Source organism: Pelodiscus sinensis, chromosome 6, assembly GCF_049634645.1.
Source record: "Pelodiscus sinensis isolate JC-2024 chromosome 6, ASM4963464v1, whole genome shotgun sequence".
Lineage (NCBI taxonomy): Eukaryota > Metazoa > Chordata > Testudines > Trionychidae > Pelodiscus > Pelodiscus sinensis.
Genome location: NC_134716.1, coordinates 28640223 through 28666745, shown reverse-complemented (window position 1 = coordinate 28666745; position 26523 = coordinate 28640223). Strand labels below are relative to the sequence as shown.

Here is a 26523-nt window from a genome sequence, read left to right as displayed (position 1 = left end):
CGGACCCACGGCGCTTCCAGCTGATCTGGAAGCGCCACGGGTCCGGCCCCGGGTCCTCCGCCGCTTTGCTCAGCGTCTCCCTGGTCTGCTGGAGGGGGACGCAGCTAGTCCCCCCCCCCCCAACAGACCAGGGAGATGTGGAGCAAAGCCCGGGGCCTGTGGTAGAGCAGGTGGGGCGCTGCCGGTTGGTCCCGCAGCACCGCTCCTTGGCGCTACTGGACCAACCCGGCAGCACCCCAGCTGCTCAGCTCCAGGAGTCCTGATTCAGTTTCAGCAGTGGCTGAATCAGGACGCCTGGGGCAGAGCAGCTGGGGTGCTGCTGGGTTGGTCCAGTAGCGCCGAGGAGCGGCCGCGCTACTGGACCAACCCAGCAGCACCTGAGCTGCTCTACCCCAGGCGTCCCCAAGTTAGCCGCTGCTGAAACTGACCAGCGGCTGACTACAGGAAGCCCAACGCAGAGTTGCTCTGCCCCAGGCTTCCTGGAATCAGCTGCTGATCAGTTTCAGCAGCAGCTGACTTGGGGACGCCTGGGGTTCTTAAGTTGAATCTGTATGTAAGTCAGAACTGGTGTCCAGATTCAGCGGCTGAATCTGGATGCCAGTTCCGACTTACATACAGATTCAATTTAAGAACAAACCTACAGTCCCTATCTTGTACGTAACCCGGGGACTGCCTGTATTTCAAAATAAGTGTTATTCCTCATGGAAAGCAGGAGTTGTTATTTTGAAATAACCAGCCCCTTATTTCAAAATAACAGACTTGGTAGTGTGGATGCTCCACTTGTTATTTCAAAATAAGGGGAATTTGAATGATTTTGAAATAACTCCCTAGTGTAGACCAGGGTGAAGGTGTCGCAGGACTACTCGTTGTTATTCATTTACTGGTTTGTATGGAAAAAGTACAAATAATAGTCTCTTTGTTAATTATCAGTGGTACAAAAAGCTACGCCCAATAAAATTGGATTTATTCCTTTCAGATGCATTGCCTGTGCCTTGTCGATACAGGTTTGTGCTTAGAACAGAATGTTTTCCACTCCAGAAAGTTCCTTCACTAAAAACCTAACTTCTCTTGACCAAAGATCAGATAGCTCCTGGCCTTTTCATGAGAGAGAGAGAGAATAGAAGGAGGTCTCCCTTCACCTCCATTGGTGGTTCAAACACTTGAGACCCAGTACAAGCCACAAGCACAGAGGGCTCATATGAAAACTCCACTAAAAAGCTGAGTGCACTGGAGAGGAGACAAAAGCAGTTCTAGTCAACTGTCAAGTCATAGAGCAGACCAGACTCCTTCCATTATGGGAGTTTGGGAAGAATGTTTATAATGGTACAAAGATTTACTGACTATGAATGTTTATCTTCAGTTTGCTTATATTATTCTTGGGTCCAGTTTCAAAACAAGGTTATTGTAATTATTGTAAGAAATAATCCTGGAAAGTAGCTGGTGTCAGTAAGTCCCTTTTGAACTCTTTTGAATTCTTAAAGGCTCAAATGCAAAACTTTTAAAGCGGTTTCTCTGTTTTCAGTGTCAGTGTTTAGTGTATCACAATATACAGCATGTGCTTGTGTGTCATCATAACCCAAAATGTCATTTGATTCAGTCAACATCTAAGGGCCTATTTATATCTTCGGAATCTTAAGAACCGTGGGAAGTAGGTTAACTTTTGAAGATAAGTTTGTGGTAAAGGAGTTTGCTACATATCAGCATGATAAAGCAGTAGTGAAAAATTAAGTTGCTAATATTGTTCTGTTTTAGACTCCTCTGAGAAAATGTTCGGAATCCTGCTGATCTTGATACTGCAATTGCAGCTCTACTTGATAAGAGGTAAGAGATCTTTTTATGTAATCTATCAATTTCATGTGACACCCACAACCTCCCATTACTGTGGCAACTGAGCACTTATAGCATCCTGCCCTTATTGCCCTAAAGTTATCAGGCTTTTAGTTGCATAATAACTCGCTCTCACACATTCAGTGAAACAAACAGACTTTAACTGGATAAGAGAGAAATAAACAAAATAAAAACAAAAGCCTCAAATGAGTCTGATCCTATTTATTATTATTATGCTGTGAGTAATTATTTAATATTTGGTTTGTGGTAACACAAAAGGCTCCGCTCAGGATCAAAGTTCCAAATACCAGATGTTATGCAAATATATTAGAAGACACTGTTAGGACCTAGGGACAAGTCAAAGAATTGGCTAGCTCTCCATATAAGGCAAGGGTGTGGACCTCTGGCCTGTGGGCCATATGTGGTTGGTCAGGGTTAGCCGCTGGCACTTTATTTAAACTGAGTGTCTTCAGGCACAGCTGCTTGTAGCTCTCAGTGGCCTTGGTTCACTATTCCCAGCCAAGAGGAGCTGTGGGAATTAGTGGTCTGGCCTGTGCTGCTTCACCCAGGTCCCATTGGCTAGGAATGGTGACTGCAGTCACTGGGAGCTGAGAGCAGCCATGCCTGCAGACGCTTAGGTAAACAAAGTGTCTGGCAGCTTGCTAGGGGCTCACCCTGGTGAACCGCATCTAGCCAGCATGCTGGAGTTTTCAGAATGATCAAGAGAAAATGAATCTTGGGCCCAGATCTCTGTTGTCCTAATACACTTTATGCCTCTCTCCACTGAGGAATATTTCCAGTACAGAGGCTATTTATATGATAAAGCCAACTATGCTGGCCCTAATATGCCCTGGCTTAGGGTCTTCTATCTAAGGGTATGTCTACACTACCACCCTAGTTCGAACTTGGGTGGTTAATGTAGGCAACCGGAGTTGCAAATGAAGCCCGGGATTTGAATTTCCCAGGCTTCATTTGCATATTGCCAGGCACCGCCATTTTTAAATGCCGGCTAGTTCGGACTCCGTGCCGCGTGTAGCTGTGCGGCATGGAGTCCGAACTAGCCGGCATTTAAAAATGACGCCGGTCGGCTTCATGCAAATGAAGCCCGGGAAATTCAAATCCCGGGCTTCATTTGCAACTGCGGATGACTACATTACCCCCGCTAGTTCGAACTAGCGGGGTAGTGTAGACATACCCCTAGCTAGTCCGTGCTGCGTGTAGCCGCGCGGCATTGGGTCCAAACTAGCCGGCATTTAAAAATGGCGCTGGCCGGTTTCATGCAAAGGAAGCCCGGGAAATTCAAATCCCGGGCTTCATTTGCAACTGCAGATGACTACGTTACCCCCGCTAGTTCGAACTAGCGGGGTAGTGTAGACATACCCATACTTATTTGGCCCCCACTGGGAAATTGAGCCCACATTTCTTAAGAGTGAAGCTAACACCTGAACTACTGTACCATCCTCCCCCTGTAGGCCTAGCTATGGGTGTGAGTGAGGACAGAGCTCTGTAGAACCCTGTGCTCTTGGCTGCTGCAGAAGCCCTTAGATTAGTGGTTCCCAAAGTGTTGGTCGTGGCTCTCAACAGGGTCACTCCATCAGCAAATAGGGTCCTGGTAATCCCGAGTGTGTGGAGGATGCCATTTTACTGATCTAATGTCTGCCACTGACAGTTCAGGATGATTTAATAACTTCACACCATTTAAGGCCAGGAGGGATAACCAGAGCATCTACTTTGACCTCCTGTATATCACAGACCATTACATTTCACCCAGATACTCCTACGTTAATCCCAAAGACTTTAGTGAGACCCAAGACTTTCAGTCCTCAGGAGACTCAACTGTATGCCAGTCAACAAACTGGAGTGACCCCAGTGCTACCAGTGCAATGGCAAAAAACTGATTAGATGTGTGGGGGTTCGTACTGCTCCCCCTCCTTTTTCTCCCCTTTTTGTCCCCAGTCCCAGTCCCCTTTCTCCGGTCGGTGTGCTTACAACCACGGAAGTGCGGGGAGGGAGGGTCTGGGCCCACTTTCTCTCCCGGACCCCAGCCCAGGGCCCTAAGGACAGGATCACAAGGATCTGTCCAACCGGAGGGGTAAAGATCCTAAACCCACCAGTGCGCCGCCTCTTTGCCCTGCCCTGGGCTACTTCCACCCTGCCTTCGTCCGTCTTGGATTCTCCTAAGCTCCCCTCCTCTCCGCCCTTGCTTCTCCCTGTCCTCCTCCTCCCCTCCCGGCTCCTCCGTTGCGCCATTTAAACCTCCCGCAGCCGCGCCAGGGACGTCTGACGTCACCGGCGTCGACCAGCGCCAACTCCTGCAGCCCCGCCCCCCCTCGCCACCCGCCAGCCGTTTCCTTGCGGCTCCCTCTGCTCCGCTGATCAGCTGAGCCGCCACCGTGCTACACGGCACGCACGCTGTCAACGAGCCCCGTGCTGCCCCCATTAGCGACAAGGCGATCGCGGGGTCAGTGCGGGGTGGGCCCGCTTCCCTGGGGTATGCGGGTCCCGCCCCGTCAAAAGATGAAAGACGTCAACATGCCACACCACATGTTATGGAAGGTAACAGAAAACAAACGCCTGGCCCTGCCAACCTGACCTGAGGGAAATTCTTTTCTTGCCCCAAATCTCGTGATCAGTTGGACTCTGAGCATGTGACCACCAGCCAGACATCTAGCAAGAGGAGTCTCTGTGTCCCTGACAATACTGGTCCTCCCACCCTGTGTCCCATCTCCTTCTGAGTCAATCTCTGATGCTTCAGGGGAAGTGGAAAGAGAAAACAAAGTGTCTCAGAATACATCTACCCAATTATACATCAAGGGGAAAAAATCCTTCCCTGCTCCTGACGCTGACCTGTTGAACTCCCAGAAGCATGAGATTTGATTATAGTCATTGTTTTAATGCACAGCTGCAAGAGTTATGATCATGTGGAGGGCAATGCAGGTAATGTTCTCCCCATGGTCAATGAAGGAAAGTGATTCACAGGTCCAAAGGCCAGAAGGATGATTCAGCCTGACTTCCCCCACACCAAAGCCATAACATTTCTCCCAAAATCCGGATTAAAGCATATCTTTTAGCAAGATGTCTGATCAAATCTTAGACTGCCAGCAATAGTGAGTCAACCACCTCCCTAGGAAAGCCATTCCAAAGTTTGTTTACTTTCTCAGCTAGGAAATTTCAAGGTTGAATTTGTCTAATGTTAACTTCCAGCCATTGAATCTTGTTATGCTTTTGTCAGCCGTGTTGAAAAGTTAGCAACTACCAGGATCGTTAGAAGATGTGGCACTCTGCTCCAGCACTTCTCCTTCCTGCCTCCCCTGCAGCCTCTCATATCTGTTCCTCAGAATGACCTATTGCACACACAGCTGGAGATGTCATAACCACTATAGGAGATAGTGGAGTTTCCTCTGTCAACATTCTGCAGACAGAGTTCCATTTTGCAAAAGGAGTTCTCCCACTGGCTGTCTCTAGACATTAAAAAGCCGGATTGTACCACGTAAGCAGCTCAAAGTGATCTTAGCAGACTAGAGAATCCAGTTCAAAATATCTATTAAACACTGCTGAGGAAGGCTATGTCTATGCTGCAGTGCTATTTTGGGATACCGGAGGTATCCCGAAATAGCTATTCCGCATCTTTTGAGCACACCCATTATTTTGAAATATAACGGGCTTGCTATTCCGATGTACCTGTAATCCTCATTCCATGAGGAGTAAGGGATGTTTTGGAATAGCTATTTATTTCGAAATAAGTGCTGCGTTGTAGCTATTTCAAAATTAACTCGAAATAAGATAAGCAATTTGCATAGCTTATTTCAAGCTAAGGGTGCTGTGTAAGACGTACGCGATAAAACCTTCACTTTATTTTTTTCCTACACATCCAAATGCAAATGAAGTTTATAGCACAAAAATATTCTTTTGCTCTCATTTATTATTTTACTTTCCCTACAAGGTGCAATTGAAGCCCTGAGATCATAAACAATATAAATAAAAAAGAATAATTTGAAAGCATTATGTATCATTCCTCCAAGACGACAATTGCTACAAATGAAGCAACAATCAAACTGCTAAAAATGTTACTTTTTCCTATTGATATTTCATTAATTAATGCCACAAAAATTGAGGATACATGAGTAGTTATCTGGATTTCTCTTGATGATCACTATTAATGTTTGATAGCACTACTGCGTTAAATCAATCGTATTGTACAGGTTGTGTTACAAATAAAATAAAAATAAGATACATTGACTTTTATAATAGAAATAACATTATGCATCAACTGAAGTATTAAGAGGTAAACAATATACGGCAATAAGTATATCAGGCTCATGTGACTGTATGGATCAAATGTCAAGAAATTTACACTTGGCAGCTACCTAAAGGAATTGTTTTGCCATCCATTCTCACACAAGCCTGTAACTTGATCGCCAAGAAATTCCACTGGTGAGATTCATTGGGATTATTCATGGAATATTTGTGCTACCCCACAGCAGTAAGTGCAGCAGAATCAGAACTGTAGTGATGATAGAAGGCTGTATTTTGTGATGCCTCTGATCTAAAAATTAATCCAGGAGTGTGTACTTACAATGGGCAAAATGTTGTGTTTCTTTGCATATGTGTGTATCCAGAATAAAGCTATTAATTTTAAAGGAGTTACACTGGATTCACACTGGTCTGAAGAACAAAACAAATGGGCTTAGCATTTCCATAAAGGACCTCAGCTTGTGTCTTGCTCTTTGTATTTGATAATCATAGCATTTTCTCAGATTTTGTCTATCTTAGCTTTTTTCACAGTTGAAGTTCCTCAGCAACTGTACATTGCAAAATATGGGAGTAACGTGACAATGGAATGCAGATTTCCAGTGGATGGCCAGTTAAATCTTAAAGATTTAAGAGTCAGTTGGGCAAAAAAAGAATTACTAGATCAAAAATCAAAAGAAGTTTACACTCTTCAGAAGGGGGAAGAAGACCTTAAATCCCAGCACAGCGACTATAGGGGAAGAGCAACACTGTTACGTGATAAATTGAATTTGGGATATTCTGTGCTTCAAATCACCAATGTAAAGCTCATGGATGCAGGGTCTTACCGCTGTCTCATTGACTACAGAGGAGCTGATTACAAGTACATTACTTTGAAAGTAAAAGGTTAGTGGCTAAGACATGAATAATATATATTAACTCAATTTTAATATCATACTTTCCAATATCAGCACTAATACTTTCTGGTTTTCCTACAAAGATATTGGACTCAGGTTTACCTAAGCAATATTTGAGGTAGCACATATGGGGTGGGGTGAGGGGATGGGAGCAAAGATAGCTGTATAGCACCTTTCCTTTCCTCTGGATGCTAGAACATGTTTTGACCCCAGCACAAGTTGGAACAGCTTAAGGGCTGTTCTAAGTTGTCCCATTTTGTAACAGACTAAGTGGGAATTGCATAAGTTATTGTACCTGGCAGACCAGAGACCTGTTATTTGTAAGAGCATAACAATATTAAATCTAATTTATATTGATGTAATCAGGGATGGAATTTGACTCATGGCCTTTCTTGCGGCTCATAGCATGTCAATGAGATTCTGGGGTGAAACCTCATCTGTCCAATCATTCATAAGCAGGGATTTCTGAAAGACAAAGAATGGAGATGCCAGTTTTAAAGGATCAGCTGTGTTCCTCTGGCTTGTGTTTGCAAGCATCCAATCTTGTTTGTCTGTTTGTTTGGTTTTTGTTTCATTCCAATATGATGATAATGCCACAGCTGTACGTTGGCAAACATTCCAAACAGCCATTTTCCCTCCTCCTGGAATTGTTTTTATTATATTTCTACTGTTGTATTTATTACAGTAAGACATGCAGGCTCCACCAGTGAACAGAGCCCAAATGTGAGAGGCACTAGGGGTATGTCTACACTACCCCGCTAGTTCGAACTCGCGGGGTAATGTAGGCATACCGCACTTGCAAATGAAGCCCGGGATTTGAATTTCCCGGGCTTCATTTGCATAAGCGGGGAGCCGCCATTTTTAAAACCCCGCTGGTTCGAACCCCGTGCAGCGCGGCTACACGGGGCACGAACTAGGTAGTTCGAACTAGGCTTCCTAGTTCGAACTACCGTTACTCCTCATTCTACGAGGAGTAACGGTAGTTCGAACTAGGAAGCCTAGTTCGAACTACCTAGTTCGTGCCCCGTGTAGCCGCGCTGCACGGGGTTCGAACCAGCGGCGTTTTAAAAATGGTGGCTCCCCGCTTATGCAAATGAAGCCCGGGAAATTCAAATCCCGGGCTTCATTTGCAAGTGCGGTATGCCTACATTACCCCGCTAGTTCGAACTAGCGGGGTAGTGTAGACATACCCTAGCTTTCTCTAGATCCATGAATTACAAATTCCCAATCTAGTGTAGCTCTGTAAGGCGTAGACTGTAGAAAGAATAGGCATGGTAAACCTGATGAGGACTGAGCAACGCATGCTGTATTCTTCTGCACAATAGCCATCTCAGATTGTAGTACATCAGATACAGATGTAGGTACATAATAGTGAAAGAAAGAAGGGAGAGGAAAAAGGAAGGAACGGTGGAAAAAAGAATACATATTTAAAAGCAGTTTCACTAAACTTGTTCTTATGCAGCATCCTACACAAGAATAAATGTACAAATAAGGAGTCAACCTGCAGAAGAAGAGTTGATTTTAACTTGCCAGTCAGAAGGGTTTCCTCTAGCTGAGGTCTTCTGGCAAAATGAGAAGAATCTGAAAGTCAATGTGTCTGTAAATACCACATACACACTGACCACAGATGGACTATACAATGTAACCAGTATGCTGACATTCAAGCCAAATGGTAGTGAAAACTTCAGCTGCACGTTTTGGAATAAAGAATTGAATGAAGAAACATCTTATGCTTTCACTTCAGGTTTGTACCTCCTTTTGAAGTTTTACATAGTGGGTAGCTACTGTGTGTGTGCGAGAGAGGGAGAGAGAGGGAAATCTCTAAAATAGCTTCCTAGTAAGTAGTTTTGGTACTGTTTCCAAAATCAAATCATTTTTTTATTTGTTTTATCTCCAAAAAAAAAAACCCCATGATATTTAGCTAGCTATTTCAGATTCTGGACTAACTTTGCTGTTAATATACACAAGCTTCCTCTGTCACACATTTGCATTTCTTCTTTTAAATTTTAGAATAGCTTCACTTGCTTAGCTGCCAGTATAATAGTACTCCTAGGCTATGTCTACATTGCATGCTTCTTAGCAAGAATGGCTGTTCTTGCACAAAATCTTGCCGGCTGTCTATACTGCACGCGCGTTCTTGCACAAGTAAATTTACAGTATAGTGTTGGAAAACAGGGCTTTTTGTGCAAGAGCTCTGACGCTCCGTATCAGGAAGAAAGCTTCTTGTGCAAGTGTTCTTGCGCAAGAGGCCAGCGTAGACAGGCAGCCAAGAGTTTTTGCACAAGAACTGGCCTCCTGGGAAAAATGCCAAGTGGCTGCTTGGACGCACCGTACCTGCACTCACAGCTTCTTACTTCCTGGTTACTGGACCCCCCCCCCCCCTTAAAGTCACACACAGCTTGCAGAGTCTGCACGGCCACAGCAGCACAGTCAGCAGCTCCAGCACGCAACAGCTGCACTCAGGAGCCTGCCACAGATGTCAGTTCCACAGGCACCCCGAGAGCCTGCAGCCTCCTCCCAGCAGCCACCTCAGGGCTCCTAGGAGACCCGGAGGGGCACAAAGCGGCATGCCCATTGCTGGTCCCAGGCAGAGGTCGAGGCCCTCCTTGATCTGTGGGCCGAGGAAGAAGCCCTCCATGACCCCCGTACCCGTTGCCGGAATGCGGACATTTTTAGCCACGTGGCCCAGGCGCTCTCCCAGCAGGGACATCCAGCCCGGACCCTTGAACAGGTCTGGGCTAAGGTGAAGGAGCTGCACTTGGGCTATGTCCGGGCCACCGAGAACCAGGGGGCAGGAGCCGACACCTGCCCCCACTACGACCGCCTCCACGCCATCCTGGGGGACACTGCCATGAAAGGACCGTCGGTGCCCGTCGACACTGGCCTGCGCCCTCCTGTCACCAGGCCAGCCGAGCCGGAGGAGGAGGGTGACCTGCCCACCAGATCTGGGTCAGAGGATGAGGGTGACGACTACAGCAGCACCATCACCCTCCACCTGGAGCCAGTGCCCAGCAGCCAGGATGTCTCCCGGGCTTCATCCAAGGCTGGTGAAGGATCCTCCGGTGAGTGTTGCTTGCACTTCTCACTCGCAAGGTGGGGGTAGTGCCTGGGGATAGAGGGGGGTGGGAGGGAGCGTCATTCAGGCAGTTCAAGCTGCACGCTGTGTAGCAGTACACAGCACGTGCAACCTCGTGCAGCCTGACTGTGTGGCATGTGGACGCGGCAAGCAGCTCCAGGACACACCTGGGACCCTGCTGCTCACACTTGTCCTGGCCGAGGGGGGGAGGGGCCAAGAGCTCAGGCCAGACCCCACACCTCCCAAAGGGTGCCGCACACAGACAGCACGCAGCCATGCCTGGCCGTGTGACACAGCAGCTGCTCCTGGGAAAACCGCAGTGAGCCAGCCCTGTGATCACGGCCCCCCCGGAGCCCCTCGGCTGCTCCCGGCCCCTAGGCTGCCCCCGAGGCAAGTCCCTCACTGTGGCCACACACTTCCCTGGGCTACTTGTATGAGGGCTAGCGGGACGGGGGAGCGGGGAAACGGCTGGCCTGGGCCTGTGGCTACTGTGTGTTGCTGCAAGGATGGTACACTCCCCAGTCACCCTGACTCCATCTCCGAGGACATCAATTGACAGGAGTCCGAGAACCCAGACCTCATCTGTCGTACTTGCTCCCATGCAATGTGGGGATGCATATGGAAACATGCCTTCAGCATCAATGGTGTGTTGCTCACAGCCAGTGACAAGAGTCGAAGCCATGTGCTCTACCCTGGGGAGGGAGTGTGCACAGTGTAATGCAGACACACATAAGAACGGCCGTACTGGGTCAGACCAAAGGTCCATCTAGCCCAGTAACCTGTCTGCTGACAGGGGCCAGTGCTAGGTGCCCCAGAGGGGGTGGACTGAAGACAATGATCAAGTGATTTGTCTCCTGCCATCCATCTCTGGCCTTTGATAAACAGGGGCCAGGGACACCATTTCTACCCCTTAGCTAGTAGCCTGTTATAGACCTCACCTCCATGAATGTATCAAGCTCTTTTTTTCCAACCCTGTTATAGTCCTAGCCTTCACAGCCTCTCCTGGCAAGGAGTTCCACAGGTTGACACACCACATGCCAAGTGGCCAGGACATAGACAAGGGGGGTCTTCATTCACAGTGATGTCTCCCAAGGGTTACAATCCATGGAGGATCACTTTACTCCAAGGAGTCCTGTATGCTAACATGGGGACCGATTAGGCCCAAGCCACAGTAGTGTGGTGTCGCCTGGGGCTAGGGCGGAGGGCATGGGGCTCAGGGACAGTGTGGGCAGGGCTGCCTGACTGCCTCATCATTTTCTGTGTTCTCTGCAGCAGGACCACCCAGGAGCAAGGGACTCTCCAGCCCTGCGGCAGTGGCACCATCAACCACCCAGGCACCAGTCCAGTGGGCCAGGCAGCGGGACCGGCTCCTCCGGCGGCATGTCCAGGCTGTCAAAAGGATTGAGGCAGCAGTCAGCCGAAAGATTGAGGCTGACCTGAAGTGGCGACAGCAGGCCTGGGGGCAGTTCCTGCAGTGGTGTGACTGGATGTGCGACGTAATTACCACCCTGACCTCGCACATCGGTCATGCCGTGCACTACAGCATGGCCTTGCCACATCCCCCTGCCATGCCCCCCATGCTCCCTCCTGCTGCCCCTCCAGCTGCTCCTCCTTTGCCCCTCCTACTGTTCCTTCAGCTGCCCCTCCAGCCACTGCCATGTCCCCACCTTCTGCACCCCGTCCTGCCCACATCCCTGTCCTGAAGGACAGCAAGGCCTCTGCACCCACGGAGGCACTGGCACGAGCTGCCCCTCCCAGCAATAGCTCCCCGTCCCAGTTGAGAGCTGCTTCCTCCTCCCCCTCCCAGTTGAGAGGCCCCTCCCACTGCCCATTCTTCTTCCCTATTGTAAGTACAAATAAAAGTTGCCTGTTTTTTGAAGAAAAAAATTGTTTTATTTATTGGGAGGTGAGGGGAGGCGGAGGAAGGAAGGGTTGGGGATGGGAGGGAGATGTAGATGGGAGACAAAAGCGACCCTACAGTGTGGCAGGGGAGAACATCTCCTTCAGGGCCTCCCAGTTACACACCCTATCCTGCTGTGCCTGGCAGATGGTGGCTGTGCAGGGCTGTTCAAATGCCCGGCCCTCGGCTGCCATCCACCCCGGGAGGAAGGCCTCCCCCTTCCATAACTTCAGAAATGTTCTGCTCATCCATCTCGAGACGGGTGAGCAGTCAACGGAAGCGCGCCTTCAGCCAGCCAAAGGTGCACTTGACTTGGTTGAAGGTCCGGTTCAGGTGGTCATTGAAACGTACCCAGCCAGGGTCCATCCGTCCTGTGTAGGGCCGCATCAACCAGGGCATGAAGGGGTAGGCCGCGTCCCCCACAATGCAGAGAGGCATGTGGACGTCCCCAACTGTACATTCCCGCTGGGGGAAGAAAGTGCCTACTTCCATACTGCAATGCAGGCTGGAGTTACGAAGGACACGGGCGTCATGTGCCCTGCCGGACCACCCCACACAAATGTCTGTGAGGTGGCAACAGTGGTCCATGAGGGCCTGGAGCATGATGGAGAAGTACCCCTTCTAGGTAATAAAATGGGCCGCTCGATGTTCCAGGGCACAGATGGGGATGTGGGTCGCATCCAGGGCTTCCCCTCAGTTGGGGAACCCCAGAGCAGCGAAGCCGGCCACCGCTGCATCCACGTCCCGAAGGCGGATGACTCTCTGGAGCAGGCTGTCGTTGATGGCACGGACAAGCTGCAGAAGGGCACCCAGAAACACAGGGAACACACTGAATGAGGCAGGGTAGGTGCATGATCTCTTGGGGAGGTGCCTGCCCCCATGGTGCCCTCTGTCCCCAAACACACCAGGGCCCCGTCACCCCACAGGCCCACCCCCCATACCAGAAGGCCTGTGTGAGGGAGGGATGGCACAAACCCCTGGGTGATAGGGTGTCCCCCACTCTGCCCACCCCCCAGCCTGGAGTCTTCCTTTCCCCCGGGCAGGGAGTGCAGCACCTCCCCAGGACTTACCTGCATCACAACAGCACCAACTGTGGACCTGCCCACCCCGAACTGGTGTCCCACTGAGCGGTAGCTGTCTGGGGTGGCCAGCTTCCAGAGTGCGATGGTGACCCTCTTGTTGACCGGGATGGTGGGCCGCAGCCGGGTGGTATGTCTCCAGAGCGCTGAGGCGAGCTGGGCACACAGCTCCAGGAACGTCTGCTTTCGCATTGTGAAGTTCCGGAGCCACTGCTGGTCATCCCATTGCTCCAGGACCAGCCGATCCCACCAGTCAGTACTGGTGTCCAGTGTCCAATAACACATCTCCACGGTTGGGGGCGGATGCCACAGGGACGCCACCACATCCATGCAGAGGGAGTCCAGATCGAGCTTGGTCTCAAGCTCCTGCAGGAGTAGCGCAGCAGCACGGAGCAGCAGCTGCAGGCACTCCAAAATGGCCGTGTGGGGCCAGAGCAGGCACAGGGCTACACCTGGCTGCATGGCACAGCAGTGAGGATGCCAAAGTCACAAAAGGCACTAGGGCAGAAGTTGTGGTGTCCAAAGAGGCTGAGGGCAACCACAACTAGAACTGCTACGGCTGTCAGTCCCTACAGGAGGTCCCAAAGCACTCAGCAGAAGAGAAACGGCTGTCCAGAGAGATCCCTTTAAGCACGTCTCAAAGGAGCTTCAGCCCCCACCCCTGGAAACTCCTGGCGCCCTTTTGCCCTCTGCAAAGTAGTTCCGGGCTGCTGTTTTTGCGCAAGAGCGTCCCGCCAGTGTGGATACTCTCTTGCGCAAAAGCACATGGCTTTTACGATGCACTGTGACCAGTGTGGACGTTCTCTTGTGCAAGATTTCTTGCGCAAAACAGTTCTTGCGCAGGAAGTGTGCAGTGTAGACTTAGCCCTAGAGTATATCTCCAATCTACATGGTCTTCTCTTTTCTGGAGCTCGATCCAACTAGTCTTTGATCTGTATACAGATGATTTATAATAGTATTCATTGGGGATGTTAAAATGTGTTTACTTTGGTAAATGTGTAACCACAGAAATTTTCAGCTATTGCACATTTACATGCCAGGGAGAGGGGGAAAGGGAGGTGAGGCAGCTCCACAGGGCCCAGTGAATGTGGCAAGCCAGCTATCAGAGGCAGCACTGGGGGGCGGGGAAGGGGGGGGGAGCCTGCGTATAACAGTGAAGGTTAACCAATGAACCCAAGCTTTACACGTTTACACTATCATATCCCTAGTATTCACTGAGCTGTCATGAACAGAATGGGCCTAATTTTCATTTGCAATAAGAGCCCTTTACACCACTCTGGTCTAAAGCTTACAGGAGCCTTACGGTAAGTATAAAAGCTTATATCCACCCATTTTAAGGACTTTTTGCTCTGCCATGGTGGTATAAACAGGCCAGAGTATAAGTGAGAATAAGATCCAGTAATTTTATAAACTATATTTGGTTGCTTTGTTTTGTTTTGTAGCTCAAAGAGGTTCATCAGTTGGAAAAAAATCTCTGATTTTATTTATCATCCCAACGTGTATAATAGCAGTTATTCTCATATCTGCATTAATTATCTTTCTAAAGAGAAAATCACTCACAAAGCTCCATGCCAAAAAAGGTACATTTTGACTTTATTTATGTGTCTCCTAATTTGCTCTTCAGGCCTTTCAGAACCACTGGATTAATTTGTACACTCCCTCCTCCCCCACCACTCACTTGTCATTTGATTCTATTGTTTTTCAGAGGAACTCTTATCTAACCATGACTGATTTTTCTAGCTGGTCTACACCAATGTTCCCTCTAATTTTTTCCATCTATGTATGGAACACATTTTGTTATGTTATGTGTACTGAAGCATGCATGGATGTACACCACCAGTAGAAACGTGATGGAGGCAGTGGGCACTCTGCTAATTAGCTAGGCAGCACCTGAATTTCTCCTGGGTGGCCACCCAAGCACTCCGCTTATAAGGAACACTACACTACTATGGTAAATTGATCTAACTTATGCAACTTCAGTTACATGAATAACGTAACTGAAGTCAGCGTTGTTAGATCCTCTTACCAAGTGGCTACATACACTGTGCTGTGTCAATGAGAGACCATTTTCCATCAATTTCCATTATGTTTCTCAGGGAGATGGAGTCCACAAATCAGTGGGAGACTGCTCGTCCTCCAATTTAGTGTATCTTCACCAGATCTGCTCAATTGACATTTGCAGCATTGACTGCAGCAGTACAAGTCTGCCAGCAAGTAAAGACATATGCAGAGTAGACTTGAATTAGGTTTTAATTCCCTCACCATGTGACACAGGAATATTATGTACGATTTTTGTGCAGAGTAAATAGCTAACTTGATGGTGTCTGTGCCACACTCTTTACTGAATTATTATTAGCTGGGTTTACTTACTTTATTTATTTTGCTTTTTTCTTAATGTTTTACTACTTGAAGGAAAACAATAGTGGGAAAATAATAATGGATAGCAGGCCTGTTATTCAACTCTGTTCTTGCTAATAAATCACTCCTCCAGTAAACTATACATTACCTTAATACAAAACTTGAATGAACAGAAGATTATGGGCTTAATCCTGCAGTGAAAGGCTCTAGGATTTGGTTGTGTAATTGTCAGACAGAAGAGCCTCAGAGAAATTTGTTACAGTCTCATGCCAAATGTAAGAACCCAAATCTGTTGGATACCTACCTAAACATTGGTTGAATTATATTACATTATTTTTTAAAGTAGAAACTTTTAAAATAAAATTCTCTAAGTCAAATGTGTTCACACTTGCTTTAGGAGGAAAAAAAAGAAAAAGCCCCCAGTTACACAAAGAAGACAACAGTAAGTCATAGTATTTTATACTTCCTGCTTCTGACTTTTTCTTTATAATAAAGGCATTATTAATATGTAAAGAATCAGTCAAATGATAAAACTAAAGAACCTCTATGTACTTTGGAGTCTAACTTTGACTTTCATTAACAGTGCTATTAAGTCTAGTCATAATGTTCTCCAGATTCTAAGTGTAATCCTATGACTTTTCAGATCATAAAGAACAGGTCACCTCCTCTCTCCAAGGTATTGTCTGAGCGGCTGGTCTGATTATAGGGCCACATCAGGTCATTGTGTTTCTCCTAGCTATAATCTGGTACAGTAGCAGATGATAATTTTGGTGAATGTAGATTTTTCTGTCGTAGATTTGCTTCTCTTTGGCTCAAATCTAGTGTAGTGTTTGTTTTTAAAGGGCTTAGGGCTCTAGCCACTGCTGCTGCTGGCACTTTTATATTGGTGGGAGCTGGGGCAACTGCCCTTCCCCCGCTGTTGGTAGCCTGAGTGGGAGAGATAAGAAAATGAGAAAGGGACTCAGAGATATCAAGAAAGCCAGCCAGGAATCTGTAAGCATGGCATGCGACCCTAGGAAAAGCTAGAGAGAGAAGTTTTGGGTCTGGTGCTTGCTAAAGCAGCTTGAGACTGTAAACAAAGGAGCTATCCTTTTTGTTTTGGTCCTTCCCGAATTCAGAGAAGCAGGACTTTGTGTGTTCCTTGTAAATACACAAGACTGCGTAAAAGAAAATAATATACTACAACATAAATTTCTGGTTCCAGCTGGAGATCCCTAGAGTCCAGAATTTTGACTAGCCATTTGATCAAAAAGGGATAACAATATTTCTATATTTCATTGTGAGATACTGTAGATAAAAATCTATACCCTTCAGCCTCTTTAATCTGGCCACCCTGGGAATCAGGATTTGTCAGATCAGAGATTTTGCCAGCCTGGAGAGAAAGTGAAGGGGATGTGGACAGAGTGCTTACCTGGCGCTCCGTGTCCCCCACCGCGATGGGAGTGATGGGGAAAAGCTTCCAGCAGAGTGCGTTGATGCACTGCCATTCTGGCAGAGTCCATAGTATGGGTATTCCCAAATTAGGAATAACGAGGTTGTAGAGTATAAAGCTGTTTGTTAATAATATGCTGAAGACAGACCCAGGATGAAAGCAGTATGGAGAACTGCCAGATACTATACTCTGTAGCACACAGTTGAAATAATGGGCCAGATTCTGGCCTCTGATACATTTGCTTTGCACCGCATAATGCCCTTGAAGTCCGTCCCATTGGCCAATGGGAGCTTCTCCTGGCACAGGGATCTGAGTCTATTCCACCAGCTTTTTCCTAAACCCAGAACAAGATATATGTCAAGGTTTTTGGCTATTAGAGCGATTGTGGCCACAGTGTTGTGGTGTCCCAGCAATCCTTCATTATCAGAATGGCTCCTTGGGAGTCACTGAAACAAGACATAATTTAGAGCAGTCCCAAAACTGTTTCAAATTAGTCCACAGGCCAAAGAGACCACCAAATCCCTAAGAAGCAGTGAAATCTTGTGAAGCAAAGTTCTGGCACAGGTGAGGTTTTGTTTCTGTATTGGGAATGGTCTCTGTAGAAGCAACAAATTGTAGTTTACAAGCCAGGTAGTTTACATCTTTTTCAAAAGATGGGGTTAAATTGAAAATAAATTCCCTTTTCTAACTTTCAAGACAAGTTAGAAGGTGGCCTGGTGACAAGATGACTTTGAGCTTCCAAGGGAGAAATGTAGATTGGAACTGGATTGCTGGAGATTGGGTTTTTCATAGAAATGACTCACTACATTTTGAATGATATACACAAGTAGAACCTCTCTAGTCTGGCATTCTTTGATCTGGCAACATCTGTGGTTCAGCATGATTTTAGTTAGCTGGATGTCCACGTATCATGGATGTGGCCATATTTCCCACAGTCCCATAAAGTTTGTTTTCAGCCACCAGACTTGGCTCTCAGTATTCTGTGCTGGTTTTTAGCTGTAATTTACCCCAAATGTCCTCTAAGGGCCCAGCAAGCAGTGGAAGTGTTGGTAATGCAGCTAGACAATAAAGACCTCCTGTGGTTCAGCAAATTATCTGGTTCAGCACCAGTCAGGTCCCAAAGGTGCCAGACTACAGAGGTTCAATCTGTACTGCAGGATACCTCTGGCTTTTCAATCCACTAATGTTAATGGGTACTGTGTCCAAAAAAAGACACTTTCATGCCATTCCAATTAATCATTTAAAAATAAATCTTAATAATTACAAGCCAAATTCTTCATTCTCACAAATGGATGTAAAACTTCAGTGAAGGTGCTGCAGGCAGACATGACAGCAAAATTTGATCTTAGCTAAAGCCATCAAGCAAAATAAGCACTGGAGCAGAGAGAACTCCAGTGCAGGTCCAAACCTAACCCTAATGCATATTGTTTGAGCGCATAGCGTGGCTTCCCATGGATTTGATTTCTTACAGCTGTAGAATTCTTTTCACCTCTGCTTACATATCAAGTCGTATGGTAGAGGTTATAATGAAACACATTAAAAGAAGAATCTGTAAGGGAGCAAAGATAACACTTGTTTTACTTCCTCATTCTAATAACTGAAAATGTCTGTGCAGTATGCAGTAAATCATATGACAGCCAATTATATTTTTTAGCATCATGCACTTTTAAGAAACATTGGAAAGAACCTTTATTCTCTGCTGAGTGTGTATGTGAAGTTTGAAAGCCACAGACGTTTACTGTAATGCACTGGAAAATGTCCTATCATCCCTCAGTTTGAGGAACAATAACTTTTTATGTAAGAAATTCTGAACTGTCCAGCTTAAGCTATGTTAGCAATGAAGATTTAGAACATTTACACAATTATTTAGGCTCCATAAGTGTGTACACTTTTACACATGATATTCAGACAAATAATCCTGTTGGACTTCATTTTAGCAAGTTTTAGAATACGTGTTACTCGCTCATAAATATCATAGTTACTGTGGGAATTTTGTCTGAAAATAAGAAATTCAGGATGCAAATCATAGTTATTAGAGTTGTAAACAGGGCTCAGTGAATATTTGATTATTTTTCTGTCACAAATGACTGTATTCATTATTCAAAAATATTTGCCAAATAATTTTTTAAAATCTTGGTTCATAGCTTGTTCATGAGCTACTTTTTTGCCAGTGATCTAGATCAGGGTGGGCAATCATTTTTGATGGGGGAGGGTAACTCCAAAATTTTGGTCAAGGGCCACACTTTTCTATGGAGAAGGGTGCAAGGTCTGGGATGGAGGTTCGGTGAAGAAGGGAGCTCAAGGTAGGGGATAGGAGTACAGGAAAGGGTGGGAGGTCTGAGAGAGTTTGGGTGAAGGAGGGGGTTTGCAGCCAGTGCAACATCCCCCTACCCTCAGTGCAGGGAGGCAGATGGAGCAGCCAGCTACTCTGAGCCTCAGGGCTGCTCTCTGCTTGTGGGTCCAGTGGGGTGGACCTCAGGCTGCACTGAAAGGCTTGGTGGGCCAGATCTGTCCCCCAGGCCGTATCTTGCCCAATCTCATTCTAGATTCAGATTTTGAACTGTTTTGATTGGTCACTACAAGGTGGTGCTTCTGTTCCTTGATTGGATGAGCATTTAAAATCTATATTTTGCTAATATTCTGGAAAATTATTGACTAAAATTTGCTGCTTTGGGCAGCAGTTCAGCAAAAGCACTTAATCATGTGCTTAACTTTAAGCCTAAGAGTAGATACTTTGATGTCAATGGGACTATTGAAGTTAGGCATGTTTGGTTGAATTGAGACTTTGTCAAACATTCCTGCTGGTAAAGAAAGCACAAAAGCAGCGTAAAAATAATGAAAGTGGATTAATATAAAATATTTTTAAAAGTCACAGAAAATATTGTTGGCCTACATCTCTGTATAAAAGAACTAACATATAATTTTGCAAATCTTCCCCATTAGTAATAAGCAATTATTAAAAATATCGTATACAATTTTCTAACCACACAAAAACCTATATATTGAGAACAACATGTGAAATGGGTAACCTGCAATCTTTATTTCAGGTTTTATATCTGCACTTCAATATTGTTACTGGTGCTGCATCCTTGGTATAAAATCATAGAATACTAGAACTGGAAGGGACCTTGAGAGGTCATTGAGTCCAGTCCCCTGCCCCCCACAGTAGGACCAGCTCTAGATCATCCCTGATAGATGTCTTTCCAACCTGCTCTTAAATATCTCCACAACCTAGGAAGATTTCACAACCTCCCTAGGCAATTTATTCCAGTGTTTAATCACCCTGACAGTAGGGAGTTTTTCCCTAATGTCCAACCTACACCTCCCTTGCTGCAATTTAAGCCCACTGCTTCTTGTCCTATCATCAGAGGCCAAGGAGAACAATTTTTGTTCTCCTCCTTGTAAAACCCTTTTAGATACAGGCAGTCCCTGAGTTACGCGGATCCGACTTATGTCGGATCCGCAGTTATGAACGGGGCTTTTCTCGCCCCGAAGGACGGGAGCGGCGGGATGCCCAGATGCGCCGCGGTCCCGCCGCCTGCGTCCTCTGGGGCGAGAAAAGCTGCTCCGCGTCTCCCTGGTCTGCTGGGGGGAGCCCCCCCCAGCAGACTAGGGAGATGCGGAGCAAAGCCGCGGACCACGCGGGCAGCGGGACAGCCCAGACGTGCCGCGGCTGTCCCGCTGCCCGCGTGCTCCGAGGGTTTGCTCCCCGTCTCCCTGGTCTGCTGGGGGGAGTTGCCCCCCAGCAGACCAGGGAGACGTGGAGCAAAGCCGCAGAGGATGCGGGCGGGACTGCGGCGTTTCGGTGGTCCCGCCACCCGCGTCTCCCTGGTCTGCTGGGGGAGGGGGCGCAGCTAGTGCGCCCCCTCCCCGCAGCAGACCAGGCTTTTCTCGCCGACAACACCTGGGGTAGAGCAGCTGGGGCGCTGCCGGGTTGGTCTAGTTGCTCTGCCCCGGCTTCCTGGAATCAGCCGCTGATCAGTTTCAGCAGCAGCTGACTTGGAGACACCTGGGGTAGAGCAGCTGGGGTGCTGCTGGGTTGGTCCCTGCAGCGCTGAGGTGCGGCACTGCGGGGACCTACCCGGCAGCGCCCCAGCTGCTCTGTCCCAGGCGTCCAAATTCAGCCGCTGTTGAAACTGATCAGCGGCTGATTCCAGGAAGCCTGGGGCAGAGCAACTCTGCCTCGGGCTTCCTGTAGTCAGCCGCTGGTCAGTTTCAGCAGCGGCTGAATCTGGACGCCAGTTCCGACTTACATACAAATTCAACTTAAGAACAAACCTACGGTCCCTATCTTGTACATAACCCGGGGACTGCCTGTACTTGAAAACAGCTATCATGTTTGCTCTCAGTCTTCTCTTTTCTCAACTAAAGGAGCCCAATTCTTTCTGCCTTCCCTCATAGAATTTGTTTTCTAGATCTTTAACCATTTTTGTTGCTCTTCTCTGGACCGTCTCCAATTTCTCTACATCTTCCTTGAAATGCGGTGCCCAGAACTGGACACAATACTCCAAATGAGGCCTAATCAGTGCAGAATAGAGCAGAAGAATGACTTCTCATGTCTTGCTCACAACACTCTTGTTAATGCATCCCAGAATCATGTTTGCATTTATTTTTTGCAACAGTGTCACACTCTTGACCTATATTTAGGTTGTGGTTCACTATGAACCCTAGATACCTTTCTGCAGTACTTCTTCCTAAAGAGTCGCTTCCCATTCTGTATGTGTAAAACTGATTGTTCCTTCCTAAGTAGAATACTTTGCATTTGTGCTTATTCAACTTATTCCTATTTACCTCAGACCATTTCACCAGTTTGTCCAGATCATTTTGAATTATGACCCTATCCTCCAAAGCAGTTGTAACCCCTCCCAGCTTGGTATCATCCGCAAACTTAATAAGCACACTCCCTATGCCATCATCTAAATCATTGATGAAGATATTGAACAGAACCAGTCGCAAAACAGACCCCAGAGCAACCCCACTTGTTATGCCCTTCCAGCATTACTGCAAACCACTAATAACTAATCCCTAAAAACAGTTATCCATCCAGTTATGCACCCACCTTACAGTAGCCACATCTAGGTTGTATTTCCCTAGTTTATTGATAAGGTCACGTGAGACTATATCAAATGCTTTACTAAAGTGTAGGTATACCACGTCCACCATTTCTCCCTTATCCACAAGACTTGTTATCCTGTCAAAGAAAGCTATCATATTGGTCTGACATGATTTGTTCTTTACAAATCCATGCTGGTTGTTGCCTATTACCTTATTATCTTCCCGCTGTTTGCAGATGAATTCCTTAATTACTTGCTCTATTATCTTCCCCGGCACAAAAGTATGAATGGCACTGCATAGACATTAGTGACTGTCTTTATGCAAGCCATAGGAAGACTAAGGGATTCTGCCCGTACAATTACTCTGACAATGGCCATGATAAGTATTTGACTAATCGTGTTAGTCTTGTCAGCACACTTCTTCTCATCACTGATGGGCATGTGGAAACACACACATCTTTGGCAATGATAGTCCTGGGGGAATTCTGCAATTGTTGCATTTGGAGGCATAGTAAAGTTACAGAATTCCCCTAGGACTGCAATAAATAACTTTAAAGTATACAGTCCAAGGACTGCTTATGAAAATCAATGCTCACCAGTTCAATAAGCTGTTCATAATCTGACTCACAATTATTAATAGTAATATGCAAGGCCTGCCTCTCATTTATACTGTGGCCTCTTTATGTCACTCTGTCAGTATAAAGCAATCTTAATTTATGCCCTCTATAATTTTATACTCTAATTACTATAATTTATTCCCTCTTTTAGGCACTTTTGCACTGCGAATATGGTGTAAAGGATGCTGAATGTAAATCAGAATTAGACTCTCAATATTTTGTTTTTATTGTTTTCAAATAGAAATGTTTTTTACATTAAATTTTCCTTTTAAACTGTATTGTTCTGTTTTTTTTAAAGGAGACATGAATCCTCAAACCCAGGACTTAATCATGACGAATGTCACAGATTCAAAAGACTGCATGGACGTGTGCCCATGAAGACCCTTCATCTGCCATGCTTACTGTTTGCACTTTTCAGATTCCTTTTTGAAGACTGGATAGGGAAATCACAGCACTTTATGTCTGGAACAAACAATGCACATTTTTTGTTTTGTTTGTACTACCATCTAAACTAAGGCTCCCTGTGCCTTTTACCATGTTATCTTAGAATTACAGAGACCCATACTATTATTGGATGAGGTTAACAACCATAAAAGGATTATTGGAGTATATTCTATACATTGTATGTTTGGGCGTATTGTTCAGCTGAGAGCGCTGTGTGCACCAAATATTTGGTGTTCAAGAATCCCCTTAACTGATTTAATTTCTGGAGTAGAGTCGGGATACAAAGCTTTGGTCACATGTCATGGGACTCTGACTAGAGGCTGTAAGTGCTGTCAGATGCCTGAACAATCATCTTTTGTATGCAGAAATTTCTACATATGTCTCTTTCACAGGCCAAACTTTACAACACATAACTGGAAATTACCTAGAGCACCAACAGCAAGGAGATAGATGGAAGAAGTTTCATTGTACAATACTATCAACAGTTTGAAAAACACATCAAGCAACAGACCCAGAAATGACCCCTGGATTAACATTAAGTCGTATAATCAACAGTTCATTGCACAGGTTGTTGTGCTGATTTCTTTATAGTTATTTCTTCTTTGTTGAAGCTAATATTAAAACTATTTCACAGGTGGGGGGGACAACTAAAAATGTAGATTATGATGATGTATCAACACATTGGCTAAATGTTTTGTTCTACACTAGTTCATTTAATGGGGAATTACAAAGCAAAATAGTGAATTGAATGAGGTATATGTTTCTGTGCTCAATGTGTTTACTACTAGCTAGGGTGCAGTTTTAATCTTCCCCAGGAACCAAAAGTTAATCCTCTTCATGCCAACCACGGGACAGAGTCCTTACATCCCATCAAAGGCATGCCTGTCACCTATGAATAACTGAGTACAGGAGACCACTATGTTTTTATATTACTTCCTGAAGTACCATTTTGGAAAAAAGGTTTGTGTCCACATTGTGAGCCAAAACCTGGTATAATTTGTCCCCAGAGCAGTGGCTTTTGTGAGCTTTTGTCTTTTGGGAAAGGAGCCATTGCTTAGAAGTACCTTGTAGGGATAACGAAACAGAGATACAAACAAGCCAATCAAACAAACGTCTGTTGTATCTCCTCTCCCTGCAAAACATCTCTTGTTTGGAGTTCCCCAAAATGTTTAGGTCCTGCTATATGAAAATGATCACAGCAGCAAAGTTAATGTTTTTCTCTTCCTCCACTAGGCATGGATTTGTATATTTAGAATCTAGTTTTCTATTGTTCTGAATCTTGTGCAGTTATTTACACCAGGGCATAGTAGGTGTACCACACTACTTAATCAGAATGATAGCATATATACCCACTTTGCACTCATTTTGCCCTGGTGTAAATGGCTAGACAAGGTACAGAGCACTAGAGAATTAGGTTCCTAATATGTGGCAGGAACTGACTTCCAGATTTAGCAGTAGTATTGTTTTTATAAATAACCACGGGTTGATGGGGAAAGAACAAATTTAAGAATCATGACTTTGCTTTCCATGTATCGAACTTTTAAATATCCAGATGCCTGTTGTTTGCTGGAAGCATCTGCCTTTTTGTGTTCAGTTCAGATGTAGCCCATTGCAGAGGAGAGACACACTGACCTAGATCACAATGGCCCAGATTTTCTGCTGAATTTAGCAAATCAGTTGGGATGTCAGAGAATCAGTTATAGTTACAGATACAAAGTTTGCATCCACGTCTCATCCAAGATACACAGATATAAAGTACATATCCACAGATTTGAAAGGCTCTAGATATAAAATTTGGATCTGCATACACACACAATCTGCAAAAATGGTCTGTAGATAGAGTTCAGACCTGTGTGGTTCTAGTTATGGTTCACTGATTCTCTGCCAGGCCTCATATGCAGAAAGGAGAAGACAGGGGACTTCTCTAACTCGCATCAGCTAACAATGGGTCCCTAAGGAACCATCCACGAGTGGAAGACAGCCAAAGTATATCATGCATCAGCCATTTCCTCTCTGCTTTGACACATTTACTGTGCTAGAGAGGCATGGGAGCTGGTCTCAAACTCACAGGGACTTCCCCCTCCCTCTCCCCCAAGTGATGGTCATACTAAACTAGAAGTTACGGGCTGTCTCCATTATTTTTGTGCTGCCTGAGCAGTGCAGAGAATCTGGTCCATTGTGCTCTTACATGGAGATTTTATTTTGTTTTGTTTTCCGTATTCATAAAATAAATGTCATTAAAGCTGGAAGCACGTTTGCTTTCTGCATTTGGAAAAACATAATACCTGTGCATTGATGTTCCCTCTTTATTGAAATGATCAGATTGCGGACGTTCTGCCTGACGTTATTATCTTATGCTGAAGAGTCAATTTTGCCCTATCTTGTGTAGGTTCAATAATGGGGAATCTGGCCCCATGGAGAAGCCTACACTATGCATTTCACCATTAGGTGTAAAAAGCACTTGTGACGGGGCGTTTGCCCGGCACTGGCCCTTTAATGGCAAATCCCAGCCTGGAGCAGGGCCTGGGAGTTTAGCCCCAGCTGAGGCTGCATTAGTTGATTAGGGCCCAGCTGGGAGCTATATAAGAGCATGGGCGGTGGCTCCCAAGAGGAGAGCAGTGAGAGCCTGGCTGTTGGGGGAGTAGGAGGCTCCCTGGAGCTAAGGCGAGGTGAGCTCTGGCCAAGCAAACCCCCAGCCTGCAGGGCTTAAATAACGGCCTGCTGAAGAAACAAAAACCCCTGGAAGGGGGGCTCAGAGACTGACTTGGGCACTGCTGGAGGGCAATGTATTGAAGAGGATGCCACGGCCTGGAGGAAAGAGGGGACCCACCACCTGAGGGAAGGTACCCCGCCAGCCAAAGGAGCTAATTTCTAGGACAGACAGCAGGGGGTGCTGCGGTGGTAAGTGTCAAAGTCAGACAGGACTCTCAGATTTGTCAGACCGCTTTGTTTATTAGCAAAGCCGCTCTGCTAAATGCACCCAGAAAATGTGAGTGCCATACATGGTTCAAACACCTTGATTTATACAGTCAAAAGAAAGCCAAAATTAACAGGATTAAAAGATGGGCAAAACTTCACATAATTAGTGTGAGGCTAGTCAAGTATCTTCATTTCCACATCAAGCACACAGCAATCTCCTGTCCATATCTCCTTGGTTATCTCACTTGCTTTCTCCCTAATACCTAATGTTCCTTTTCCTATTAACTCTGGCTAGCACTCTGATCTGCATACCTACAAACAACATTAACATACTTTTCTTCTTCCTGTTCAGAGACAAACAGTATTCCTTCAACTTATTCAATTATTACAGCATAATTTATCTTTCTCTCACAGTATCATTCTTTCTACTTTCACATAAATGAACCCCCTCACAGCACTACACAGCGTTTTCCCTGTCTGTGTGACTCATGCTGTCTCCATGATCTCCTTTGAACCTTCAGAGGTAGAACACCTCAGAGCACCTCTGCTTGGAAACTACAGCTCTTCACTTTCAGATGCTAGAGAGAGCAAAAATTCCACAATTCTCCTTAGTATTTGGCTGTCAGAAACATAAATGTGTGCTGATCTGCATTTTTGCACCTTAACCTAC

General features: G+C 46.1%; 2 protein-coding genes across 8 annotated transcripts in view; both read left to right on the top strand.

Moving 5' to 3' along the window:
• Window positions 1-25216, top strand: part of LOC102456519 (programmed cell death 1 ligand 2-like) — a 53695-nt gene extending 28479 nt beyond the window's left edge. For 5 of the 7 annotated variants that reach the window (XM_075931623.1, XM_075931621.1, XM_075931622.1 and 2 more), the window contains 6 exons: window positions 1753-1821; window positions 6601-6963; window positions 8437-8718; window positions 14472-14609; window positions 15785-15829; window positions 22789-25216. In XM_075931623.1, the coding sequence (XP_075787738.1) occupies window positions 1767-1821; window positions 6601-6963; window positions 8437-8718; window positions 14472-14609; window positions 15785-15829; window positions 22789-22868 (963 nt within the window). In that variant the 5' untranslated portion in view covers window positions 1753-1766 and the 3' untranslated portion in view covers window positions 22869-25216. The remainder of the gene's footprint in view (window positions 1-1752; window positions 1822-6600; window positions 6964-8436; window positions 8719-14471; window positions 14610-15784; window positions 15830-22788) is intronic. The other 2 variants (XM_075931619.1, XM_075931624.1) reach the window with 2 other exon arrangements.
• LOC142829826 (uncharacterized) lies at window positions 9521-14465 on the top strand. The gene is made up of 2 exons (XM_075931625.1): window positions 9521-10036; window positions 11323-14465. The coding sequence occupies exons 1-2, from the start codon at window positions 9826-9828 to the stop codon at window positions 11751-11753; spliced, it is 642 nt and encodes a 213-aa protein (XP_075787740.1). The 5' UTR covers window positions 9521-9825; the 3' UTR covers window positions 11754-14465.
• Window positions 25217-26523: the final 1307 nt, after the last annotated feature.

What these genes read in the sequence shown, in the direction of transcription:
- LOC142829826 (XM_075931625.1), top strand. Translation starts at nt 9,826, where the DNA reads ATGAAAGGACCGTCGGTGCCCGTCGACACTGGCCTGCGCCCTCCTGTC. An exon ending in GGCTGGTGAAGGATCCTCCG is followed by an intron (nt 10,037 to 11,322) that starts GTGAGTGTTGCT and finishes TGTTCTCTGCAG; the next exon opens with CAGGACCACCCAGGAGCAAG.